General features: G+C 41.0%; 1 protein-coding gene and 1 long non-coding RNA gene across 3 annotated transcripts in view; one reads left to right on the forward strand and one right to left on the reverse strand.

Moving 5' to 3' along the window:
* Positions 1-10040: 10040 nt before the first annotated feature.
* Positions 10041-21920, reverse strand: LOC101933123 (uncharacterized). Of its 2 annotated transcripts, XR_010594293.1 has the most exons (4): positions 21211-21920; positions 13451-13580; positions 12996-13293; positions 10041-12260 (listed from the first exon to the last, which is right to left on the reverse strand). It is a non-coding gene; the product is annotated as an uncharacterized LOC101933123 (long non-coding RNA). The 2 variants fall into 2 exon arrangements; XR_010594292.1 differs by having other exon boundaries at positions 10041-13293.
* Positions 21921-22075: 155 nt separating this feature from the next.
* DNAJC11 (DnaJ heat shock protein family (Hsp40) member C11) overlaps positions 22076-22859 on the forward strand; it is a 69060-nt gene continuing 68276 nt past the window's right edge. The window contains exon 1 of the mRNA XM_005287067.4: positions 22076-22214. Coding sequence (XP_005287124.1) covers positions 22143-22214 — 72 coding nt within the window. The 5' untranslated portion in view covers positions 22076-22142. The remainder of the gene's footprint in view (positions 22215-22859) is intronic.

Below are 22859 nucleotides of genomic sequence, written 5' to 3' on the forward strand. Positions count from 1 at the left end.
CAAACTAATGAAAAAAATATTTCCATCAATAATAATCATCAAAATTTACAGATAAAGTAAGAAAAATGCTGTTTCAGAACTTATTAATGTTTGATTTAAGGATACTTACTTTGTATATTTTGACATGTGATATTGGCAATTTGTGCTTTAACAGTTATACGGCTTTATCTTTTTGAATCTCCATGTCTACTGTTATTAAATACATATTGTATGACACCTCCCACTGACTGACCCACCCATAATTTCGTGCAACTGTGAAAATTTAAACAAGTAAAAACAGAAAAAAGCTTAAAAACAAACATTGATATCTGTCAAATTATAAAACAATAAAAATACAAAGTCCAGTGGCCCCTAATGGCAGCCAGCAGCCCTGCAACCCCAATTCTGCAGAGAAAACATGAAATTCTGTGCAGAACATTAATTCCGCACAAATTCTGCATTGCGCAATGGTGCAGAATTCCCCCAGGAGTACCTACAGGACTACACTGCAAGGCAATCTGCCTGAGAGGCATTTACACGGAAGGCTAGATCCTCAAAGGGCCCTAGGTGTTGCAATGGTCAGCTTTCAGTGCCTAACTTTTAGGTACCTTGGCATCCAGTGGAATCCACAGCCCTGAGTTAGGTGCCTCGGCTCCCTATACAGTGCAAGGGGAGAGTTAGGTTCCTAAGAATACATCTACAAAAGCCAGCCTGCTAAGCAGGGAGCCACCTCTGGGGACAAGAGTGGCTGCAAGTGATGGTGTCCCTTCCCCCATGAAGGGGGTACATGGTTTGAACCAGTTTCATTTGAGTGACAACTGAAAGGACGTGAAGGGGTGCTGTGTGAAATATACCTGCAGGGTCATGAAGGGGTGTGCTGGAAGGCAGTCATAAATAGATACAATGCTAGAAAACAGAGAAATCTAATGCAGAATGAATCCCTTATAGCTGATGCACAACAAGCTCAAATTCCCCCTCCATTTCTTCTTCAGCCCTACTCAACCAGTCAGCCATCTGGATGGGAACAAAGGGAAGATGGTGGACCTGAATCCATTAAACAATAAAGACAAACCGTTCTACCTTGAGCAATTTGGGGATGAATTTGTATCCAGAGTTAGGGTAGATCTTTATCATCTGGCTATGCAAGACAAGGGTTGAATATGAGTACTGATGGATCTTAATTCCTCATTAGTTCTCTTTTATGAGACTGGAAGGGCATTATACTCTACTACTGATCTTGAATTGTAGGAAGCATAAAAATATTTTTCTTAAGCCATGAAACCCTATTTTCTCGCTAGTGGAGTCCATCTGCTTTGAATTTCTTGTAGTAAGTTGGACTGGGCACAGCATGCAGCTTGAAGAAGCACTGCTAACATGGCATGGACTTTAACAGACTACTCTAATTTGTCAACATTTGCTCATGGAGAAAGCAAAGCTCCCCCTTAGAGAAGTCTTATTTTGTAGGGTATTTATTAATGACAAGAAAAAGAAGTCAGTTTCCTGACCCCTTCTTTCAGATTCTTTTAAACTTAGTTGGATTAATCATTCAGTATGTCTGAGATTTTTCAGACTAAGGCTGAACCTGCCTTGCAGTAACAGTCTTCAAGATGGGACATTAAGAACTCCAGTTTTGACAGAATCAAATCATAATCTAACTTGAAGAAAACAGTTTTAAAAAAAAGAGTAAAAGGAATTTTGTCTACTCTGATTATTGGATGGAAAAAATGCTCTTTTCCTTTCACATTTATCCTTTTCTTTTCTTCTTAACACCTATTTCTTAGGGTCTGATCTAAAGCCCAATGAAGTCAATAGGAAAGTCTTTTAATTTATTTCAGTAGGCTTTGGATCAGTCCCTTCTGCCAGTTTTACTGCATTTTTTACACTGCTTTATTTCCCCTTTTATCTAATAAAAGTGTGTGTAGGTTTTTACTCAATAGAGAGAGCTCTGAACTACTTGTAGGAAAGCATGTTTTATGTTTTGTTTAGAAGTGTACACACATTGATACTGGAAATTACTTGTATCTAAAGAGTAAATTATTCTTACAAGTCAGATTTTTTCTGCATTGTTTTCTGTAATTTTTTAAAATAAATATTAAAGGCATTGTTTTGGGAGTTCCAGTGGAGTGCATGCAATTCGACCTGCTTCTGTTCACTCATTAGCTTAACAAAAATTCTTGTATAGTTACATTATATCTGTAAGTCATTCCGAGGCAAGAGGATTCCATGTTAAACTTGGTATTTAAGATTTAATGTAAGGAAAGTTTTCAGCAGTTTATTTGCATCTCTTCAGCTTTGTGGTGCCTTATCCAAGAACTTTGCCAATTACACTTTTTTTCTGTAGAGGGGATTGTCAGTCTCGAGATATATAATTCCACCCCAATTTGGCACTTTACTCTTTCTCTCCACCCTAAAATGCATACACTTGATATCCTTACTTTTGGCAAAGGGAAGGATGTTCAGCTTCCTTCTAAAGCTATCGCTACTGCTTCTCACATGTTCCGAAGAGTGTCTGTAGAGCTATGCCTGGTATCCTCTACAGCAGACTATGCCTCTGAATATCCAAGGTCAAAGAGCAGATTTCTATATTTGGGCATTGCAAGTTATACCTCCATTTAGGTGCAAAGTGGTCTAAGGATCAATTTTTGGTCCAGCTCCCTAGAATTGATGTTAGGGAACTTTTGCTATTAGAATCTCTCCAGAAACAAAGTAAATTGTTCTGTCCTTTTAAAAAGGGGAAGATACATTGGCAGAGCTAGGTATTATTTGCCTGACTGAGTTTTCTCTCCATCTCCGTCAAAGCTTGAACAGTACTGGCACTTCTGCCTTCTCAAGCAGAGCTCAGTGTAACTGGACCACATCTAATGCCTATACAATGCAAATGAAGATTGAAACGGTTGTTTCCTTCTAGGTGTGTGACTAAATGCTCAAAAGGGATATTTTTCCTTAGATCCTCAGGAGGATGGAACTTCTTTAAAAGGACCTGTTGGTTTGTTTTCAGTGATGACTGAGTCAACCTTTGAACAGAACACTAAAGCTGGGAACGGTAGTGATGAGTGTCTTCCTCTAAAACAAAGAAGAGTATTCTGCAATGTGACCTATGCAATGTGTTCTGAATGCGACATGAACATAGGTTTTCACCAGAGTCACAAATACAATGCCAACAAATGATTTATTTTCTTGTAACTTATTTTGCAATGAGATAAAACAGCTATTGCTTGAATTTAAATAATTTGCTATCCAGTGACTTTTATCATTTAAAAAGAATCCGGTCAAGTTTCTGCCCCGTAGCTTCACAATCGTCACATTTCTAAATACAATTATATATTCAGGTATGTTTTAAGGCAAGACCCTGTGTGTATGGATATTAAGGGATTTGACTTTGTCTTAGCCTTATGGGGCAGCTATGTGAATACCTATCTGAAGCTGCAAAGAATTAAGAACTCTGATGTGTCAGAAGCTCCTACTACCACCAGATGAGTAATACAGATTTTGGGGTGGGAGCGATGTAATATCTGTTCCCCTTGTAAAACTTTTTGAGCAAAGTGAAGTATGAAAAGGTTCTTACAGTACTTTCTTCATTATCATGCCATGTTAGATGTGGCACTAGCTTGGTTAATGTGATGATTTGGCACAATTAGTTATATACAGAAGTGAAAAGCTGTAGAGAATGCATTCAAACATCCTGCTATAGATATTCAGCAAACCACACATGTACAGTTGATATGGCAAGCATCAAAAATCAAAATGATTTATGCAGTTTTAATGGCTACACTGACAATGTGGAAGCCTTTTTCTTTTGTATTGTGTGTGCCAAGTTCTCAGCTGATTTAAAACTAAGGATGCCAAATGTTCTTAAAAATAATTTAAAAAGTGAACAGTCACTTAATTTTAAAAATGATATGATTACAATAAAACTATATGTAACATTTTATTTTTCCCTTTAAATGAATCAATACTAGCCTTTTCATCTGGATATAGAGTAAAAGAGTTAACCAAACGCTGTAAATGTATAAATCCATGGTGGCTTTTTTTGAAACAATATTACATTTCATGGTACTTTAAAAGTGCATTTTCTGTGTGTATTTAATCACATTTCCCAACTTTAGCAAGACAGAGTGAATACACAACTAAACATGTTTCCTCTCTAGGGCTCCCTACAGGTGTATACTCTGCATATGGCTCTGTCATGCAAATAACTTAAATATCATAAAGCCTGAAATTGTCTTGTAGGAGTTGGAAAAGTATATAAATTACCAGGAACTAAAACTATGGGGTTGATCCCCTATTGAAGGGGATTATATCCTACTTTTTCAAGAGGAAGAACTCTGTAATCTATCATTTGGGTTTTTTCCATCCCTACTGTGATCCTATATAGCAAGGACAACCAGTGCAATTTCCCTTGCCTTCAGTGGAGCCAAATCTGACTCAATGCTCCTGAGCCTACATCATTAAACAAAAGACTTTGGACTGGAGGACAAATTATTTCACTGTGTAGCCTGTCCTGTGGGTTTCATCAGGATTTCAACTGGTAGCCTCAATACTAAACATTTAGTTTGGAGCACAAAGAAAAATGCTGCTGGCATATAGCTGATGGAAGCAGTGGTACTGAATGAACAGCTCCCTGTTTATGCAAGAAAACCAAGGGATAGTAGAAAAATCTAGTAGAGCTTGTTTATTCAATCCCAGTCTAAGACATGAATTTAAACTCTGTAATGTAATCAACCTCTTCCTTATGTTGGAAAAATGAGATTCTCTGCAACTCTTCTATCTCAACATGTATAAGTTAATGTTTTACTGTTTTCTGCAGGTTAGTTTGAGTCAGATCTCCAAGAGCATTTGAATTAAACACTCATGGAAAAGTACCTGTAAGCAAAATGTTCAAAACTCAATATATAACACCTAAAGTTAAGCTCCTAAATCTTTATTTAGGCATCTAAACTACTGTCCTTATTTTGAACATCTGCAGTTCCTATTGATTATAGTGAGAGCCAGGATTACTCAGCACCTCTGAAAAATGAGGCTACCTTCTATTTAGGTGCCTAAATATGGATTAGGTACCCAGGTTTAAAAATTTTGGCCTCAGACACTGAAAAGAGAAGAATGGAGGAAAAGAAGGGAGAAGAAAGTTAAGAACAGAAGGAAAAATGGAAGGGGAGGGAAGAGTACAAATGGGATAGAAGAGGCAAGAAAAAAGCAGTGTAGACTCACATATTATAACCCAAAACCATAGTGCAAAAGAACTGACATACAACACTTTCTTGCCCTGCCCTCTAGATTTATCTTGACAAAAGAACCTCCTCAATGGTAGTTTAGCCTTGTAGTTCAGATTTGCCTGTTACCTATTCTATAGACATAGGCAGTACTTGAACTTAATTGACAAATAATATAATTCCTGTGTTTAAACTAGGAACTGTTGTTACTGTTATTACATCACAGCAGTGCCTAAATGCCCCCAACCAAGATGGGGGCCCCATTGTTTCAGAAATACACACTAAGAGCCATTGCTCTGAAGACGTTTCAGTAAAAATATATAAAACAGCTGATGGGGGAGGGAAATGTAGTATTATCCCCATTGTACAGATGGGGATCTGAGGCACAGAGACTAAATCACTTGCCCAAGGTCACACAGGGAGTCTGTGGTGAAGGACTGAACCCAAATCTCCCGAGTCCCAACACAGTGTATTAAACATAAGACCACCCTTCTCCATCAGTTCACACAGGCAGTGTTTTTTTGTAAATCAAACTGAACTTGTTAGATATTTTTCTTCAACAAGGAGAACAGAGATATCCTCCTACTGTGTGGATGTGGATTTGTCTAAAACTGTCCTAAGCATTACAATTATTATTTCTCTCGTGATGTCAGAGCAGGGAGGCTTGTATTGACAAAAATGCAGAAATAGTAACGCTCCATGGCTGGAATTGCCCAAAGGGTATGCTAGTTTTCCCCTAAAGATCTTTCCCAAAATGAATGGAACACTACAGCTCTTTATTTTAAACTGGAAGAAGTCAATCCCATGTTCTTAACAGTACAGTGAAATTAACATGTAATATAAAAAAGCTAAGAAGGCAAGAGAACCTTATTACTCTTGTCAAAAATAAAATTTGCTGCTGATCTTCAGTTGCTAAGACAGGCACATCAATTATTTATGGATACAGTGTGTTAAATATTAAATATTTCAGGCTGGGACAGTGTAAAGGTAAAACCAGAAGTGTGAACTTGTTAAAATCATAAAAGTGGTTTTGTGGGCATGGACAAAATACACCTACATGGACTACCTTTCTTTATTGAACTATAAATTGAAAAAAAAATCCTTATGAACTGTCATTTTTAGTGTTTACGTGATGTGCACTCGCTATAGTTAACATTTATCTAAAGGGCTGTTTCTGTCACGAAAACAATGCACCATATCTTCTAAAATATAATTTAGCATAACTTTAGCTTAATATTTACACAAATATGATGTCCTTCACTTTAGCATTGTTTACTTTGATGCAAAACTTGATATGCACATTTGTAAAATTTGATCTGAATGACCATACCTTTCTCTTTCATGTGGTGCTAAAAAAAGCAATTCCATACAATACTCAGCAACATTTCAGCATCCTCCAAGAGCTAGTCACACTACTAATTCATCTCCACTAACCACAAACACCTGTTTAAAATAATTTCTATTGACTTCATGGATTGGGAGATGGTCTCATGCTTACCATGTGCGCTTAAAGATAAGAATTATGCACAAAATTAGTTATTTTAAACTGATAATAGAATTATTAAAATTAGAATTAACTTTTATATTTATAATGACTCTTTTCAACTTCTGTTGCTGGTTACACAGAGGAACCTGTGACCAAGTGTTATAATTTAAACTTGTATAATACCTTTTCCTGTCCAAGCATTTTTAAAAGCTTTATAATAAAATTAACAGTTAATCCATCTGGAGAATTAATCATAATCAGTTAAAAGCATCAGAATGTACATAGGTCTTAATCACAGACACTAGGAGGGGATTTCATTCCTGATTCCACACAACCAGAGAAGGCATCCTAGCTAGATCAGGACCTGATTAAATTCCCACTGAAGTTAACAGAAAGATTTTCATTGATTTAAATAAGAGTTTAGTTGGACATAAACCACTGTCTAAAGGGACATATTTCAGGACTGATGCTGTGAGGTCTGTCTGTGAACCCAACTGATGACCAGTAGTGTCAGGAGTTATAACCCGTGGAACTTTCTTAATTTGTCTTTGAAAAATCAGCATAAGCCCCTATGGTGAATCCTGTCAGAATGTGATTGGGTTCATATCTTCAAACATGCTGGCACCCATCAAAATCCAAATGGCTGTGTTTTCTATCAGTTACAGACTTCTAACAGGGTGAGTTAAATAAATACCAGTAGATAAGGTACTTAAATTATCTCTGCATTACAATTACTCAGCATGATTCTGTTCATGGCAATGCAATATCAGACAGTAACTTTGTTAGTCAGGTTAATCATCAGAAATTCCAGGTACAGAATCAAAAAGGATTTAAAGGGTGAGGGGAGTCAATTTTTTAAAACATTACATCCTATTATCTGTAATATTCTTTGAAATCTGGAACTAACATGTTTTTCCTGGTTCATTTGGTCACTGGTTTGCTTAGCAAACACTGCTTTCTTTCCTGTGCTACTTAAGGACCTTGAAATTAGAGCTTTTTTGTTGAGAGAGTTATTTATCTATCACCATCATTGTGACACTTTTTCCTGAGGTTTCAGAGTGTTAGCCATGTTAGTCTGTATCAGCAAAAACAACGAGGAGTCCTTGTAGCACCTTAGAGACTAACAAATTTATTTGGGCATAAGCTTTTGTGGGCTAGAACCCACTTCATCAGATGCATGAAGTGGAAAATACAGGAGCAGGTATAAATATATGAAAGGATGGAAGTTGCCTTACCAAGTGTGAGGTCAGTCTAATGAGACAATTCACTTAACAGCAGGATACCAAGGGAGGAAAGATAACTTTTGAAGTGGGAATGAGAGTGGTCCATTTCAGACAGTTGACAAGAAGGTGTAATGACAGGTTTCAGAGTAGCAGCCGTGTTAGTCTGTATCCGCAAAAAGTACAGGAGTACTTGTGGCACCTTAGAGACTAAATAATAATAAATTTGTTAGTCTCTAAGGTGCCACAAGTACTCCTGTTCTTTTTAAGAAGGTGTAAGTAACAGTAGGGTGAAATTAGTATTGGGGAAAATAGGTTTAGGTTTTGTAATGACCCAACCACTCCCAGTCTTTATAGAGGCCTAATCTGATCGTGTCCCTACTGTTACTCACACCTTCTTGTCAACTGTCTGAAATGGACCACTCTCATTACCACTTCAAAAGTTATCTTTCCTCTCTTGGTATCCTGCTGTTAAGTGAATTGTCTCGTTAGACTGACCTGAATCAATTTAAAAAAATCCGCCTCTAGAGGACACTCCCCACTAGCTCATAATAACACTTGAACATTTGTCAAATCCAAGACCTGAACAGGCTGAGTGTCTTATTTACATAACTGATGGATTGAAAAAATTTACATAGTTTAAAAAATGTTATTTGACAACAAACCACAGGAAATACGCTCAACAGAGAGCACAATGAAAGAAATTGCAGGCTGTGAGATCACTACAGAGCTTAACCCATACAAAGTTCAGGTTAGGCTAGAACAAAGTTTGGACAACAGGGCACAACCACGTTGGTGTGTGTAGGAACAGTTGGTTAACCCTACCTGGCTTGCTCCTGTTGTTAACCTGATTCTTCTATAACTGCATTTTGTTCTAAATGAATATGCAACACTAAATGTTTTCTGCCTTGTTCATTTAAAGGACATGCATAATTTTATCTCAGCTCTTTCCCTTAGAGTCATGCAGATAATAGATTTGACTTTTTACATTGTGCAACCCCTAAAATGCATAAAAGAAAGGTTACAGTGGCATGCAGATAGAAAAGAATTTAATTAATCCCAAAGTGTGCACTTCATTGGGAAAGTATAGCACACAAGAACCCCGTGTTTACTGAACTAGATTCTTAGGGCCATTATACCTCAACCAATGACAGGATTTTTCTGAGAGTTTCATCCCTAGTGGTCATGCAGGCATTCCCATTAAAAATAAGATCTACACAGGGAACAATGACTAAGAAATGCTGAAGATGCTGTTCTCCCCTTGGCAGGAGTAATTGGTGCAATGGCATTTGGAGAAAAATGTCTGACTTCCAGTTCTGTGGATTTCTAACTTTTCTTGCTTCCGCACTGACTTCAAAAGCCCACATTTATCAAATGATTATAAATCAATCACTCATCAAGCCCCTTGGTTCTGTGTAATGGACATTGGGGCAGGAGAACCAGTTATCCACTATCCATTATGAGAAAGCTGCATTATGTCTGTCCGGCTCTCTTCAAAAAAAAAAAAAAAAAAAAAAGACTTGATCTTCACTTGTGCTAATCAGCTGCCAGTTTATGAAAGAAATGTAATTTATTTTATTTTTAGAAATAGAATGGTTGGAAACAGGTTATGAGGCAGGTATTAATATATTAGAAAGTATCTCTACAGATTCATATTTTCAAATTAGAATGTTCAGTGGCAATATTCCTATTTTATCTGCAGCAAACATGCTTAAATGGTTCATAGTAAATTTGTCAGGAGTGAACATTTGGCGCCAACACCTCAAATACTGAAGTGAAAGACTGCTTTGAGGGACTCCTCAATGTTAATGAGCAATGTCTGTAACTTCCTGGAGGAAGTACTTCCAGACTCCCTTTGTAGTAATAGAAATGTTGAGTACATTAGGGATAAGTTATTTAATAAAATATCACCTTATTCATCTATAAAGCTCCTGTGTCCATGTCTTCTTGGAACATTTTATGTCACACCAAATATTTCCAAGTTGGAGAAAGGCTAACTGCTCCTCATGTGTCTTGGCAGCAACTGTCTTGTATTTGTGATTGAGGATGAAATCTCCAGATAAGTCTTAAAACTTTGACTGACAAATAGTTTATGGAAGATGAGAGAAATCAGACTGAACATTAAGATCAAAGTATACAAATGAGTCATTCACATTTCTTTATTGTATGCTTGTGAGACACATGGGCTACATATGAGCCTAACATCCAGCACTTTGAAGAGTTTCACCTATGTCTGAGCAAGATAATTCACAACAAATGGTAACATAGAGCTACAAAATACTGAACTAGAGGCAACTAACTGATGAAAGTTTTTTTCCTTTTCTAGTTTCTACAAACAGATTGCGTCACCTACATGCTCAACAACAGACCACTGCCTAGTGCTGTGTTCTCTTGCTAACTCAAGGAAGATAAGTAGTAGCACGACAGTCAGTGAAAATAATGTATAGATTTATTTAATGCTTCCTCTAAAACTACAAGAACTGAAGACTGACAAAGTCTTGAGAAAAAGGAGGCTATTGAAAAGCAACTGTATGTGCAAAGGGTCATATATAATATCACTAGCTGGAGAATAAAAGAAACAGTAAAGAGCTTGCAACACAAAAAGCTCAAATATGCCAGAATAAGTGATTTATACAGAAGCCAAATATGGCTATATCTGAGTATTCCAAACACTGCTGACTTGACAGCACATGTCCTGATACTGGAGCTGGCAGAGCCATTGTTGATCATGGCTAGTGGCCATTGGCTGACTGACAGCAATAGCACCAAGTCTTTTCTTTAAATTCCATTTCCTGTGGCAAGAGTAGTAAAATTTCTTGAAACTATATGGAACTAATTAGCAAAATTATGCTGGATACTGAAAAACCTCCTCCTCCTTTCCCAGATACTACAGGTTATTCTAGTACTGGAATAGTAGAAGTCTTCAGGTCAAGACAGATGCCCTGGCAGAGTGTGGACTGGAATAGTGGGCACAGGGGGTGTGTGGGGGGGGGGAGGGGGGAATGGAGATTAGGACTGAGGTAAATTGGCAGAATGGTGTGGTGAAACTATACCTCTCTTTGTCTAGCCAGTACTATTGGTGCCTCATTTTTATGAGAGTTACAATTTACTTGGTTTAGTTTAAAATGCTCTAAAACTCACAAATGATTTAATGGACTCATACTGGATTTTATAAAAATAACTGAAAAAATACATCAAGGCTGTCAGTGTATATTCTGAATTTTAGCCTAATATGAACCAGCAAAGTTACGAAGTTCCCAAAATAAGGATTTATAATAAATCTCTTCTGTCACTCAATTTTTATTTTAACTGCAATTGCAATCTCAGCTCTGTTGTTACCAAATGTGGAACTGAACCAACACATAATATAGTCTAACTATGCAGTGAATTATTCAAATGATAATTTCATAAACCATTTTGAGAAGAAAATAAATTTTAAATAATAGTATTTTAAACTCTGAATGGTTACATGTCATGTGACCTAGATCAACATATATTTTTGCACTAAAATGGTGCAAGTTAATTATCTCCCGTGTATCACAAAGTACCTTAAACATAACAAGAATTACAGGACCTACTGTATGGAGCACCTAATGTGTAAGTAATTTATCAAGTGGAAACAAAATGCACTGCACTAATGCTCAGATAATACTCCTATGGAGTAGAAGAGTTTTTCTAATCAGAGTGGGGCAGTTTGTCCTGGAGCATGGGGTAAGACTGTAAATCCCTGGAGGAATAAATTTGACTAATTTTGAATGTTATGTGGAGGCTGCGGAGGTGAACACAAATGTCCAGTTTTCACCCATTACTAAATCTTAAAATCCTATGGGCTATAAATGGAACATAAGATCTGCATAACAATTAATTAATATAGGTTCCTCACTTCCAAAGCAGAATATGAGGCTGGTTTTATGATAAATTATATGGAGTCTGAAAAAGGTTCCTTGCAGCTAAATGCAGTGTTTTAATGTAGAAAGAGAGAACTGAGTTTATATTCCAGTGTTCATTTTATGGCTGTCAATCCATTCAGCTGAAATGTGCAAGACCCTTGATGGGTTTACGGGTTTATACCACACTGCAGCACAAATTGCACTTTTGTGGGAAACTACTAAATCAGCAGAGTTTCAGGTGCCAGAGGTCACCAAAAGGCCAACAATTCCCTTCCCAGATACCTTGTGTGCATATTGAGCTATTGGGTTTTTCAGACGGGCTGGTAACACCAAAGCTGAAGAAACTACCTCTGACATATTCAAAACTACACTAGCAATCTCTTTCTAGGAGAGAATTGATGCCGGAAGGAGAACTTTGAAGAGATTGTAGACTCCTCTTGTCCCTCTTCGTGCAATGCACCAGGCCATGCACTGGCTGAAAATAGTTTCACAAAGGGAAAAGTTACAGCTGGTATTAGCAGCTTAACTATGACAAGTCCCCCATTGGTGCTCTGGTTTGCAGAGGTCTATCAGTAAACTGGACCATTATTTACACATACCAACCCTTTCACCCCTCAGTCTGTCTCTCTTGCTCCTCATACCTTTTGCTTACCACAGAAATGCCCCTTTGCCCTGCACTCCTGCTGCCAAGAAGAGATGACACATAGGGTGACAGCAAGCAGATAATTATTACACACCTGGAATATTTTCAAGGAGAACTTTTGCTTTTGACTTTTGTGAGATGAAAATATTTTTCCCATAAGTAAGCATGAAAATATTCCAAGGAGGACTACATTACTAATAAGGATTTTCTTGCTTTCTATCAGTTGCCTCAGCTATTTCTGCTGCCATTGGATGCCCATTATGAAGGCCCTTCCACTATTTGGTCTTCTGCAGGTGTGATTAAATCTGTTTATTTCCTAATCCCTAAGCGGACCATCCTGCCTCAGTTATAAAGATAATTTCTCAGAATGAAATGGCAAATAAGAAATTATTCCATTGGGCATCTCAAAAGTGTTTACATAAAACATTATTTAAGAAAGAAAGAAGTGTCAGAGACATAAAAAGTAATATTTACTGCTGTTTTCAGGCCAGTTTTAACATTTTATACTGTGTGGAGCAAATACATATTACTAAGTCTGACGATGGCACAGTAGAGCAGTGCACTAACCTTTTCCCTCTGGAGGCTTCCATTGGATACAAGTGAAATGAGCTTGCTGGCCTCATCGCCTAGTTGCCTTTTTGTTCCCATCACAAAATGTCAGTAAACAATGTCATGATTGTCAGCCTACTGAGAAAAGGGCCAGGCCTGGAATTAGAAGGTGCATTGTCAGAGAAGAGAGTGAGTGAGTGTGTGTGTGTTTTGCAGATCAGGAGCGAGGGGCACCAACATGACCTACTCTGGAACTGAAGAGGGTATTTTCTGAATGAAAAACTAATTCTTCCTCATTTGGGTGGTGGCATCTCACCTGAAGAGCAGAAGAAATGCAAAAGAAATAGCTACAGTGATGTATGCATTGAGCTATGCCCCACCTGCCTGAGGAGGGAAGGTGACTACAGTGTCTGGCCAGAGGGATGGGGTAGATTAATTCTCCAGCGCTCCAAAGAGAGCTCAGTTAATTGTACCTTTTATCTTCCTTACTGCCCCTCATTCCCTCAGGAGTGCTGTCATCTCTGGCTTTGGCATCCTACCAGTCACATATGAATTCATCTTGTTTTTTCATCACTAAAATGAAAAGGTTCCATAATCTTCCATCTGCAACACAGAGGAACACAAACAGCGAAAAGAATATTTTACTTAATTTGCTTTTTCAAATTTGAAGACCATCCCTCTCTGGACTGCTGTTTTTTGCTAGTTGTGTCCTCTGCTACAGAGGCATTCAATTGAAATTCTCTGATCAGCCTCCACTATGTTGATTCCAGGCACTAACCCAATATTTACCAGCATGCAGCTGAAAATGCTGTCAACATCCTCTAAGATCTGCCTGGAAGGAGGGAGCAATCAGGGTCTGTATCTTGCACAAAGAATTGACATGTGGCATGCAAATGTCTTTACTTTTTTTTTTTTAAGTCCTGAATTTTAAAATCATACTTTATTTCTATGAGACAGAAGCAATAACATTGCTCCAGAAAAATGGACTTTACTTAAAGTTAAGACACAATTTCATATCACAGATGAACCAAATTAAAAAAAAAATAGGCCTACAAAGTGAAAATGAAAAATCAATTTGCTCAAAAAGATAACATGAAAGATTCGCAGGGGGGCTGGCAAATTTTGGAAGAAAAAAAGAGACTATATTTTATGGGAAGATATTCAATAACCATTCTATTCCCATAATTCTAGTGATGGAGGACTGTCACTGCTCCATAGACACACAGTGCATATTTCAGGATCATAGTAACAGGAAATCAATAGCATCTTTTATATGTGAAGAGACATTCTCTCCATGGACTCCTAATACCAGCAACTGGAACCAAAGAAGACCTTTACTAAAATTTGGCAGTCAGCATTAATCTTGGTGATAGGACAATGGGTAGAATATAACTCTAGATCTTTGGGTGTTTTTTTTTTTTGTAAGAAAGAACTTTGATCAAAGCTTCACCCTTCATTAAAGCCAAAGAGCCCCTAGATAATACTACATTAACAGTGTAACAATGTCTAACCCTGGCACTCTCCCTGAAAGCCCTATCCGCATACACTTCCTCTCTGGTTGATGGCTGTAATCATTAGGAGCTAGGAGCTTTATCAGGTGGTAATCTGACAGCTTTGACAAGATCAGCAGGATTTATGGGATCGTCTAGTTTTTCCCTCCATTCATCTGAAATGGAACTTAAGTTAATATTCGCAAAAATACTTTGTGCAGGGGCAATTTTCCAATGAAGAATGGGGGGGTCTAGTTGCTGAAATAATCGGCTAAACAAGGCCTCTTTTCAGACTCCAGATCACATGCTCTTACCATGTACAGAAGACCAGAGCAAATGGTTCCTCACAACTGTCCACCAGTTCAGATTAAAGTTGGATGAAGGAAGGGCAAAAACTTGTTATCTTTGGCTCTACAGCAGCAGAAAGTGGATAGACTCTGCTGAGAATCCTCTCTCCGTAGTAAGTATCAGAGGGATAGCTGTGTTAGTCTGGATCACATGTGTCTGACGAAGTGGGTATTCACCCATGAAAGCTTATGCTCCAATACATCTGTTAGTCTTAAAGGTGCCACAGGACTCTCTGTTGCTTTCTCCATAGTAAGTCAGGTCACTAAGACCATAGACTGGCACATACATGAATGCTTTTTTCCGCTTAAAATAAAAGTAATCCAAATTATGGATTTTCCAGGCATGGGTGCAGAACCCTAGTGCCTCTGAAAGCCCTACACCACCCCCCATCAGCATTCCCAGCTGGGAATCTTGCCGTCAGCAAAAAGAACTTGATGCACATTCATGGCCTCCAATATGCCTTTCTTCATGACCATTAGTAGGATGGCATTGTGCCTGCTCTCAAATTGGTCCATTTCACTTTGGATTAGAACTTTGAGAATGGGGCTGATTGCAGGAAGTTCCTCTTCTGTGACAGGATTGGCCCCATGTGATGCCTCTCTAAACAGGAGGGCTCCCTTTATCACCTTTCTTGGTTCTATCATGCTGCTCACTTCACCTGGAAAACCATCCCTTACCCTGTCCTCATCCACCACTCTTCCTCTTCTTCAGATCTCCTTAAAATCAACCACTTCATACCATCCTCCCCCTTTCATTCTCATCAGTAATTCTCTCCTTCTCCTGAATGGCTCTTCTAGGTCATGATGATTTACCTTCATTAGAATTTAATCTCTTTGGGGGAAGGGAGCATGTTTCTTTCTATGTTGCTCTAGATAAATAATGATGATATCTGTTCTTTATAAGTGGGCCATGCCTAATCCATTGAAACATACTGGCATGTACCAGCATGTAGAAAGAATCTGAAGAGTGAAGGCACTGAAGACATTGATGTCCCATGACATTTAGAAAACTGTCAGAGCTGCAGCAGAAAACTAGTAAGGCTACTTATAATATGGAATAGGAAATTAATATCCTAAACTAGGAAGGCTTTGGAGAGGCAATGTGAGGGGTATGCCATGACTGAGAAGAGTAAGGATCTACTCAGCCAGGAGTTGATTCCAGGGTTCTATTTCACTTGTTATAGCTGATGGCATCACTAACAAATCACATAGAACAGGGAGCTGCTTTCTTCATGCACCTTAAGCAGTCAGTGAGTCTGAGGCAAGAGAAACACTGTACCCTGAACTGAAGCCTTAGAACGTCAATAGAAAGGAAACAATCAAATATTTTGTTTTAAAATGTATTCATTTGTAGTTTGCAAGTCTAGTCATTTTTCCTGATAATAATTTAGGATCTTGAACAGTTTTTTGTATTAATTTGTTTAGAAAGCATCTGAATTCATCCTTTAAGCCATCAAGATCCTCTGTTCATGCATATAAAGAACGAGGGGGAAGTGTAAATAGATCTGACACAAGATGGGATGGCCTTCAGAATTTCCTGTGAGGGATCTGTCAATCTGTTGCATGCAAAACAATTTCATATAGTGGAAAGGCTCAGCTATGTAATTAGTGACAGTGTCTTTTAGCAACATGTTGGAAAGATCTGAGAGAGAGAGAACTCATAGTCACTTTCTGTCACTAACATCCCTAAGGATTGTGATTCCCCAGCCATGTTAGAAATAAAAGCACAACTGTTACTATCGGTACAGGACAAAACTCTCTGGGAAATAGGGCCCTGCAATGGCAATTCAAAACCTCAGAACTGTAGTCACTATTTTTGTTTTTTAGCACAGACCGAGTCACTCTCAAATCATACGGAAAAAATGAATCTAGTAGGTGTGCTGAGTCAGGAGACGTGTATTGCCAAATATTGGATGACTCCTCTGTAGGGAGGGAAAATGAATTAATTCTTACTGGATTTCCCCTGAAAATGTGCCTTCATGGAAAGCTTGCTCTGAGTTGAGGAACTTATTTGATTTCAAAGAAGCTTATATTTCAAAATTTCCTTCGTCAACTGCATTGGGACCAGAAGAGTTGATTTAAGACTGAACGTACCTTTTAATTGTTTTCAAGTAAGGCTTCCATGATGATAAGTCCAAAACAAAGTGGCTGAACTTTGGTGTAGGAAACCATGGCTTCATCTGCACATGAAATCATACTTTTATTAAGTTTTCTTTTAGTAGCTGTCTATCTTACAGGGCAAAGCTCTCATTCTAACATAACATACAAAAATCAAGGGACTAGTTATAGGGCACTATGCAGCCTAAAGGGAAGAAAAGCCCCTATTTTGCTTCATGGTATCCTTGTCAAAACAACAACACACACCAAATACAAAATCTGCCTGTCATTAAGTGTTATAGCCAGTCACAATTTGGTGTACAGCCCAGGGAGTCGTTCTGTTTGAATTTCATAGGCCCCTATACATTGTGACATGAATTTTTCTGTCCAGTTCAATATTTTGATGGGACTGCATGGGTGCCCTCTGGTGGTTAATTTGCCACCCAAACAGTCAGTTTGTTGTTTTGGAGACCAAACACTGTGCATGTAGATTTCTAGTGTAAATCCAGTGTAACTGTTGATTTGAATAGAATTACTCTGGATTTTCCCTGCTGCAACTAAGAACAGGATCTGGCCCTCAAATAACTCACCCATTCCTAAATTTTCCGTTGCTGTAGATCTCACACTTTCCTTTATATTGCAGTTATTCATTTCCTCACCTTGGTATTCTGTACTGATCAAAGACTTTGACTAGTAATATTATTTCATCAGTACACCAAGATCTCTCTCAAACAATTTTCGTAAGTCACACATCAGCAGTAGTTTTTGTGAAATAGAACTTGCTTCTGTTTAGAAAAGTCCTTTCAGACTCATCATGTAGTTAACCTAATGGAGAAACAATTGTCCTCTCATCAATGCATGCAGCCAACTGTATCAGGAGTAATGCTGACAAGTGACACTAAACATTCCTTTTATCTTGCATGTATCAAAGAGCCCTCTGGTGCTCTATCTATCTAGGTATGTATACAGAATGTGAGAGCCATATGGTACAGAGGTAGGACTGGATAGTTTTCCTCCTTTCCATTCTAAACTCATTTTCCAACATGTTCTGTGTCTAGGGAGCTAAAGACAGGCAGATAATGTCGTCAAGCCACCTATAATACAGATCATGCGTGGGACAACCAAGGCTGTTCTTCCTCCTTTTCTTCTCTCATCTAAAAACTATTGATTTCTGAGAGCTATGGACTGAGCACCCAAATGAGTTGTGCTCTACTGGCTTTCACCCCTCCTGCTTTTCACTCTACTCTGTTTTGCTGCTGTCATATCCACTATCTGCATGTTTTTCCACCTGCTGGCATTTTTGATTGCTTTGTTGGTAGACAATGATAACAGAAAACAACTACCTCAATTGAGAAGTGACCAGAAGGGGTAAATACATGGAGTTCAAACATCTTGTAAAAACAAAATACCACATCAAAAAATGAATGAGTGAAGTGATCGTCTCAGGAAAATGCACAGTTTAACACTACCTTAGAAGTTGTGTTATTTTGTGTCTTGCTGCTTATTTTAGAGGGACAAAATAAGCAGCTGAGTAAAACTGACATTGGGACTTGCTCCCTAATCCAACAGGGAGAGAGGTGGATTCCTCCCTATGGGCATATTTGGTTCTATAGTAAAATGAAACCCAACCTCTCTCTTTCTCTCTAGGTTTTTATACTGTATTCCTCAGCATGATATCTGAGCACCTGTTGTTACAGGTGGGCATATCTCTATTGCTCCAAAGAGGAGAATACAGAGTGAATTAAATGCACCTACACCCTTAAGTTAGACACATGTAATAGTAATAGACTAGCATTGGGCCTTTTGACCACTATCCATATTTGAAGCTAATGATATTGAATCACTCTTAAGCAGTTTTTGTAGCCATCTTGTTTCTATGTCAGTAAGCAACAGGGAGGCAGGTGGAATGGAGACTGAGATACTAATGCTGCAGCTTTCCTGGAAGCTTAGAGATTCCCTTGTGAAGATGATTTTAAAATGACCATATTCAGCAAAGTTTTCTGCCCTGTCTCACTGAGTCAGCCTGCTATCCAAGTGTGCAGAAGAAGGGAGAGCAGTCAGAAACTGATAAAAATAGCACTAAATTCCTGTCTTGACTCAATGACAAGAGAATAATAAAAAGATTATAGGTAATTTCTCTTTATGAATTATAGAGAAGGGCTTAGATTCAGCAGTGACACAGAAGAGCCTGGACAGATTGCTCAGCTGCCTCTCCCAATAATGTCACTATCATTCAAAGGGAAACAAATGACCTCCAGGATAAACTCTGAGTACAGCACAGCAGGGCTGTGAAGCTGTTAAACACAGGGGCAGTCTCCTAAATACCCAAACAGTTTCTATCCTATGAGAGCAAATGGTCTGTGTCATTTTGAATGTGAACCAGAATAAATTTACTTGTAACTTCTGCTTAAAGATAAGAGAATGTGATAATAGATTTTAGACTTTGCTTTACTGCTGTCATATAATTTTTTTTCTGACTATACCTCAATGGGGAGAATACAGCAAATCCGTAGGGCAAGGAACTGAAATATGAAGTTGAACTTTGTCAGATGTTCTGCTGTGAGGGTTTTTCTGTGTGTTACAAAACTGTATTTCCATTATTTCTCCCATCATATAATTGGCTTCTTCAAAAGGAGAGAAACAATGTCCATTTCCTCAAGATGGAAGTCTATAATAAACACATCTCAGCCCTGGACTAAGTTTATGACTGGCCTTCTATTTATCCAGTCACATTCCAAACTGCTCCAGTGCTAAACAACCTATAAAGGATAAAGAGAGCACCTACACTCCAGGAAATTTATCCTGTCTGAAAATTGCCTGAGAGGTGCCCTCATTGAAGCACAATCTGAGGTTCATCGAAAGATTTTGCCATCCTCTCATCATGCTGCTTCTAAGTGAGTGCCTGAGTCAGGTCTGATGGTATCTGGCATGTGATGTGGATAAGGGAGAGCAAAAATGGAGCATATAGCATTTTCAATGTGGAACCAGCATGACAGTGGGCAAAGCATTTATTATACTTCAGGGAACCCCCGTCTAAAAATCTGCAAGGGTACAAAAAGACTCCAGGTACAATTGGGCTAACTGCACTTACCTCCAAGAAGAAGAATGAAAGGAGAGCAGTTAAGTCATGGTAAATGTTAGATTTCTAAAGGCAGAACACAACTGCATGCTTCTGTGTCCCCAGTCAGCAGTAGACTGGAGTTAATTAATATATTAAGACTCAGTATGTATATAAAATCTTGCACTTTTCATTTTGCAGATGCTTTACAGACATTAGCTAATTACACCTCACAATATCACTGTGAGCTGGATAAGTATCATTATCCCCATTCTGCACTTAGAGAAGTGAAGTGACTTGTTAAAGGTCAGAGGAATCAGTGTCAAAGGCAGGGTTAGAACTTGGAACTATATTTTAGGTGGGCTACTAACCAGGATCATGTCTCTAATAAAAATCTCTAGCACAGGGGTGGGCAAACTACGGCCCAAGGGCCACATCTGGCCTGTGGGACTGTCCTGCCCGGCCCCCAAGCTCCTGACCTGGGAGGCTCGCCCCCGGCCCCTCCCCTGCTGTTCCCCCGCCCCCACAGCCTCAGCTCACTCCGCAACCGGCGCACTGCTCTGGGTGGTGAGCTCCTGGGGCAGCGCAACTGCAGAACCTGGCCAGCCACCGGTGCTCCAGGCAGCGCGGTAAGGGGAGCAGGGAACAGGGGGGGTTGGATAGAGGGCAGGGAGTTTGGGGTGGTGGTCGGGGGGAAACAGGGGGTTGAATGGGGGCACGGGTTCTGGGGGGCAGTCAGGAAGGAGGGGGGATTGGATGGGGCAGCAGTCGGAGCAGGCGTTCTAGGGACAGGGAGAAGGGGTGGTTGGATGGGGCAGGGGTCCCGGGGGGGCGGTCAGGAATGAGAGGAGGGGTTGGATGGGGCGGCGGGAATCCGGAGGCAGTCAGGGGACAGGGGTGTGTGGATGGGGCAGAGGTCCTAGAGGGGCAGTCAGGGAATGGGGGGGTTGGATGGGGCAGGAGATCGGGGGGGGGGGGGGAGCACGACCCCCTCCCCTAACCGACCCTCCATACAATTTACGAAAACCGATGTGGCCCTCAGGCCAGAAAGTTTGCCCCCTCCCAACCCCCCCCCCCCCCGCTCTAGCATCTTTTTTTAAAAACAGGGATCCTGGTTCAAAGTCTACATCTAATTTATTACATACACCCAAATTATCCTGTCCCATCATGAAATGTGTGAATATTGGAGTTCCTGTCCTCACTTTGGTTGTTCCAAAGTCCTATCAGGGGCAATAATCTACCTTGGACATCACATAAGCCAAAACACTTGCGATCTGCTTCAAGGAGGGCAAAGATGACTTTCCACACACTCTCTTCAGAAGGACTGAAGTGACAAGACATGGATTTCTCAGGCCTGCCAGGAAATGGCTCGAGTTTTCCAGCAGGTGTAGTACAGACGGGGGACAGCAATGGATGTTTGCTGTAGGTTTCAGAGAAACATTATAGCGCCATTAGAGACGGTTGGAGAAGTATTAACCGGGTGAGCACATCGCTCCAAACCTCTTACCCCGCTTTTCCTGACTCCCTCCCGCCCCTGGGTCATGTCCCAGACACTGACCCGCTGGACATGACAGAACGGGGGCCGGGTCATGACGTGCCCGGGGCCCCCCATGCAAGCGTGACTCGAGGCATCCACGTCCATGGCGCTTCCCCTGAACCTGCCCCGCGCCACTGAGTGACGGCGCCTCAGCCCGCGGGCTCGCGAGCGCTGACGAGGGGGTTGTGAAACACGCTGGCGGTAACGGGAGGGGCCTGAGCGGCTCGCTCCGCGGCGGGAGGAACAGGGCACCCGCCGCAGTTACCCGCCCCCGGATGAATCACCACACGGGCCGGGCGCGCGGCTCCAGCCTTTTCCCGCCCAACTCCAGACTCGCGGGCTGACGCAACGGAGCGCATGCGCGCTAGAAGTGAGCCCATTCGCTGACTTCACACGCGCACCGTCTTCTTGACATCTGCCACCACGTGATCCCTCCCGCCCGCCGGCAGCAGCGCTCCTCGCTGCGCATGTGCCTCGGCGTCGTCTCAGCGCCCGCTCGGTGAACGACACGCGTGCGCGCTGCCTCCTGATGCTCCGCCGCTCCGCCGGGGGCGCTGTGGCGCGACCTCCTCTGCCGTCCGCCCGGCTCTCTTCTGACCCTAGTCCCGCCCCAGCGCGGGGTGAGAGGTCGGCAAGATGGCGGCGGCCTTGGGGGAGGAGGCGCCGGACAACGAGGATTATTACTCGCTGCTGAACGTGCGGCGGGAGGTGAGGGCGGCGGGCCGCGCCGGGCCGGGGCGTGGCGGCACTGGTGGGGGGCGCCGGGCGGAGGGAGAGGCCTGGGGAGGGGACTGTAACCCCGGTCCCGTCTGGCCCCCACCTCTCCGGTCGGCTCCCTTGCGGGCCCCGTCAGCGGGGGCGGCGGAGTTTGTACCTGTCCGTCCGTCCCCCCCCGATACCCCGTCCCCGGGCTCCCCTCAGGGGCCTCTGCTCGCGGGGGCGGACCCGAGACCCACCCGTTTCCTGCGCTCCGTCCGGTGCAGGCTGTGACCTCCGGCGCCTGGAGGGAGCGCCCCGGGCTCCCCCGCTCTCGTCCTCCCCAAGGGAGGCGGGAAGAGACCCACTAGCCTGAGCGCCTGGCGAGCGCTGGCCAGAGAGACCGGCCCCAGCTCATTCCTAGAGCAGATAACTTAGTAAAACCTCCCGGGTTGAGTTAAACACTGTCAGGGATGGAGAATCCACATCCCCCGGCCCTTGGTAAGCTGTCCTGCTGGTTAACTACCCTCCCTGTTGTTTCCAGTTTGAATTTGTCTAGCTTCAGCTTTCAGCCATTGGTCCCGTTGTACCTTTCTTTGCTAGACTGAAGAGCTCTATTAAATATTTGTCCCCTCCTCCCATAGTGACTTAGAGACT

Source organism: Chrysemys picta, chromosome 21 (genome assembly GCF_011386835.1).
Source record: "Chrysemys picta bellii isolate R12L10 chromosome 21, ASM1138683v2, whole genome shotgun sequence".
Taxonomy (NCBI): Eukaryota; Metazoa; Chordata; order Testudines; family Emydidae; genus Chrysemys; species Chrysemys picta.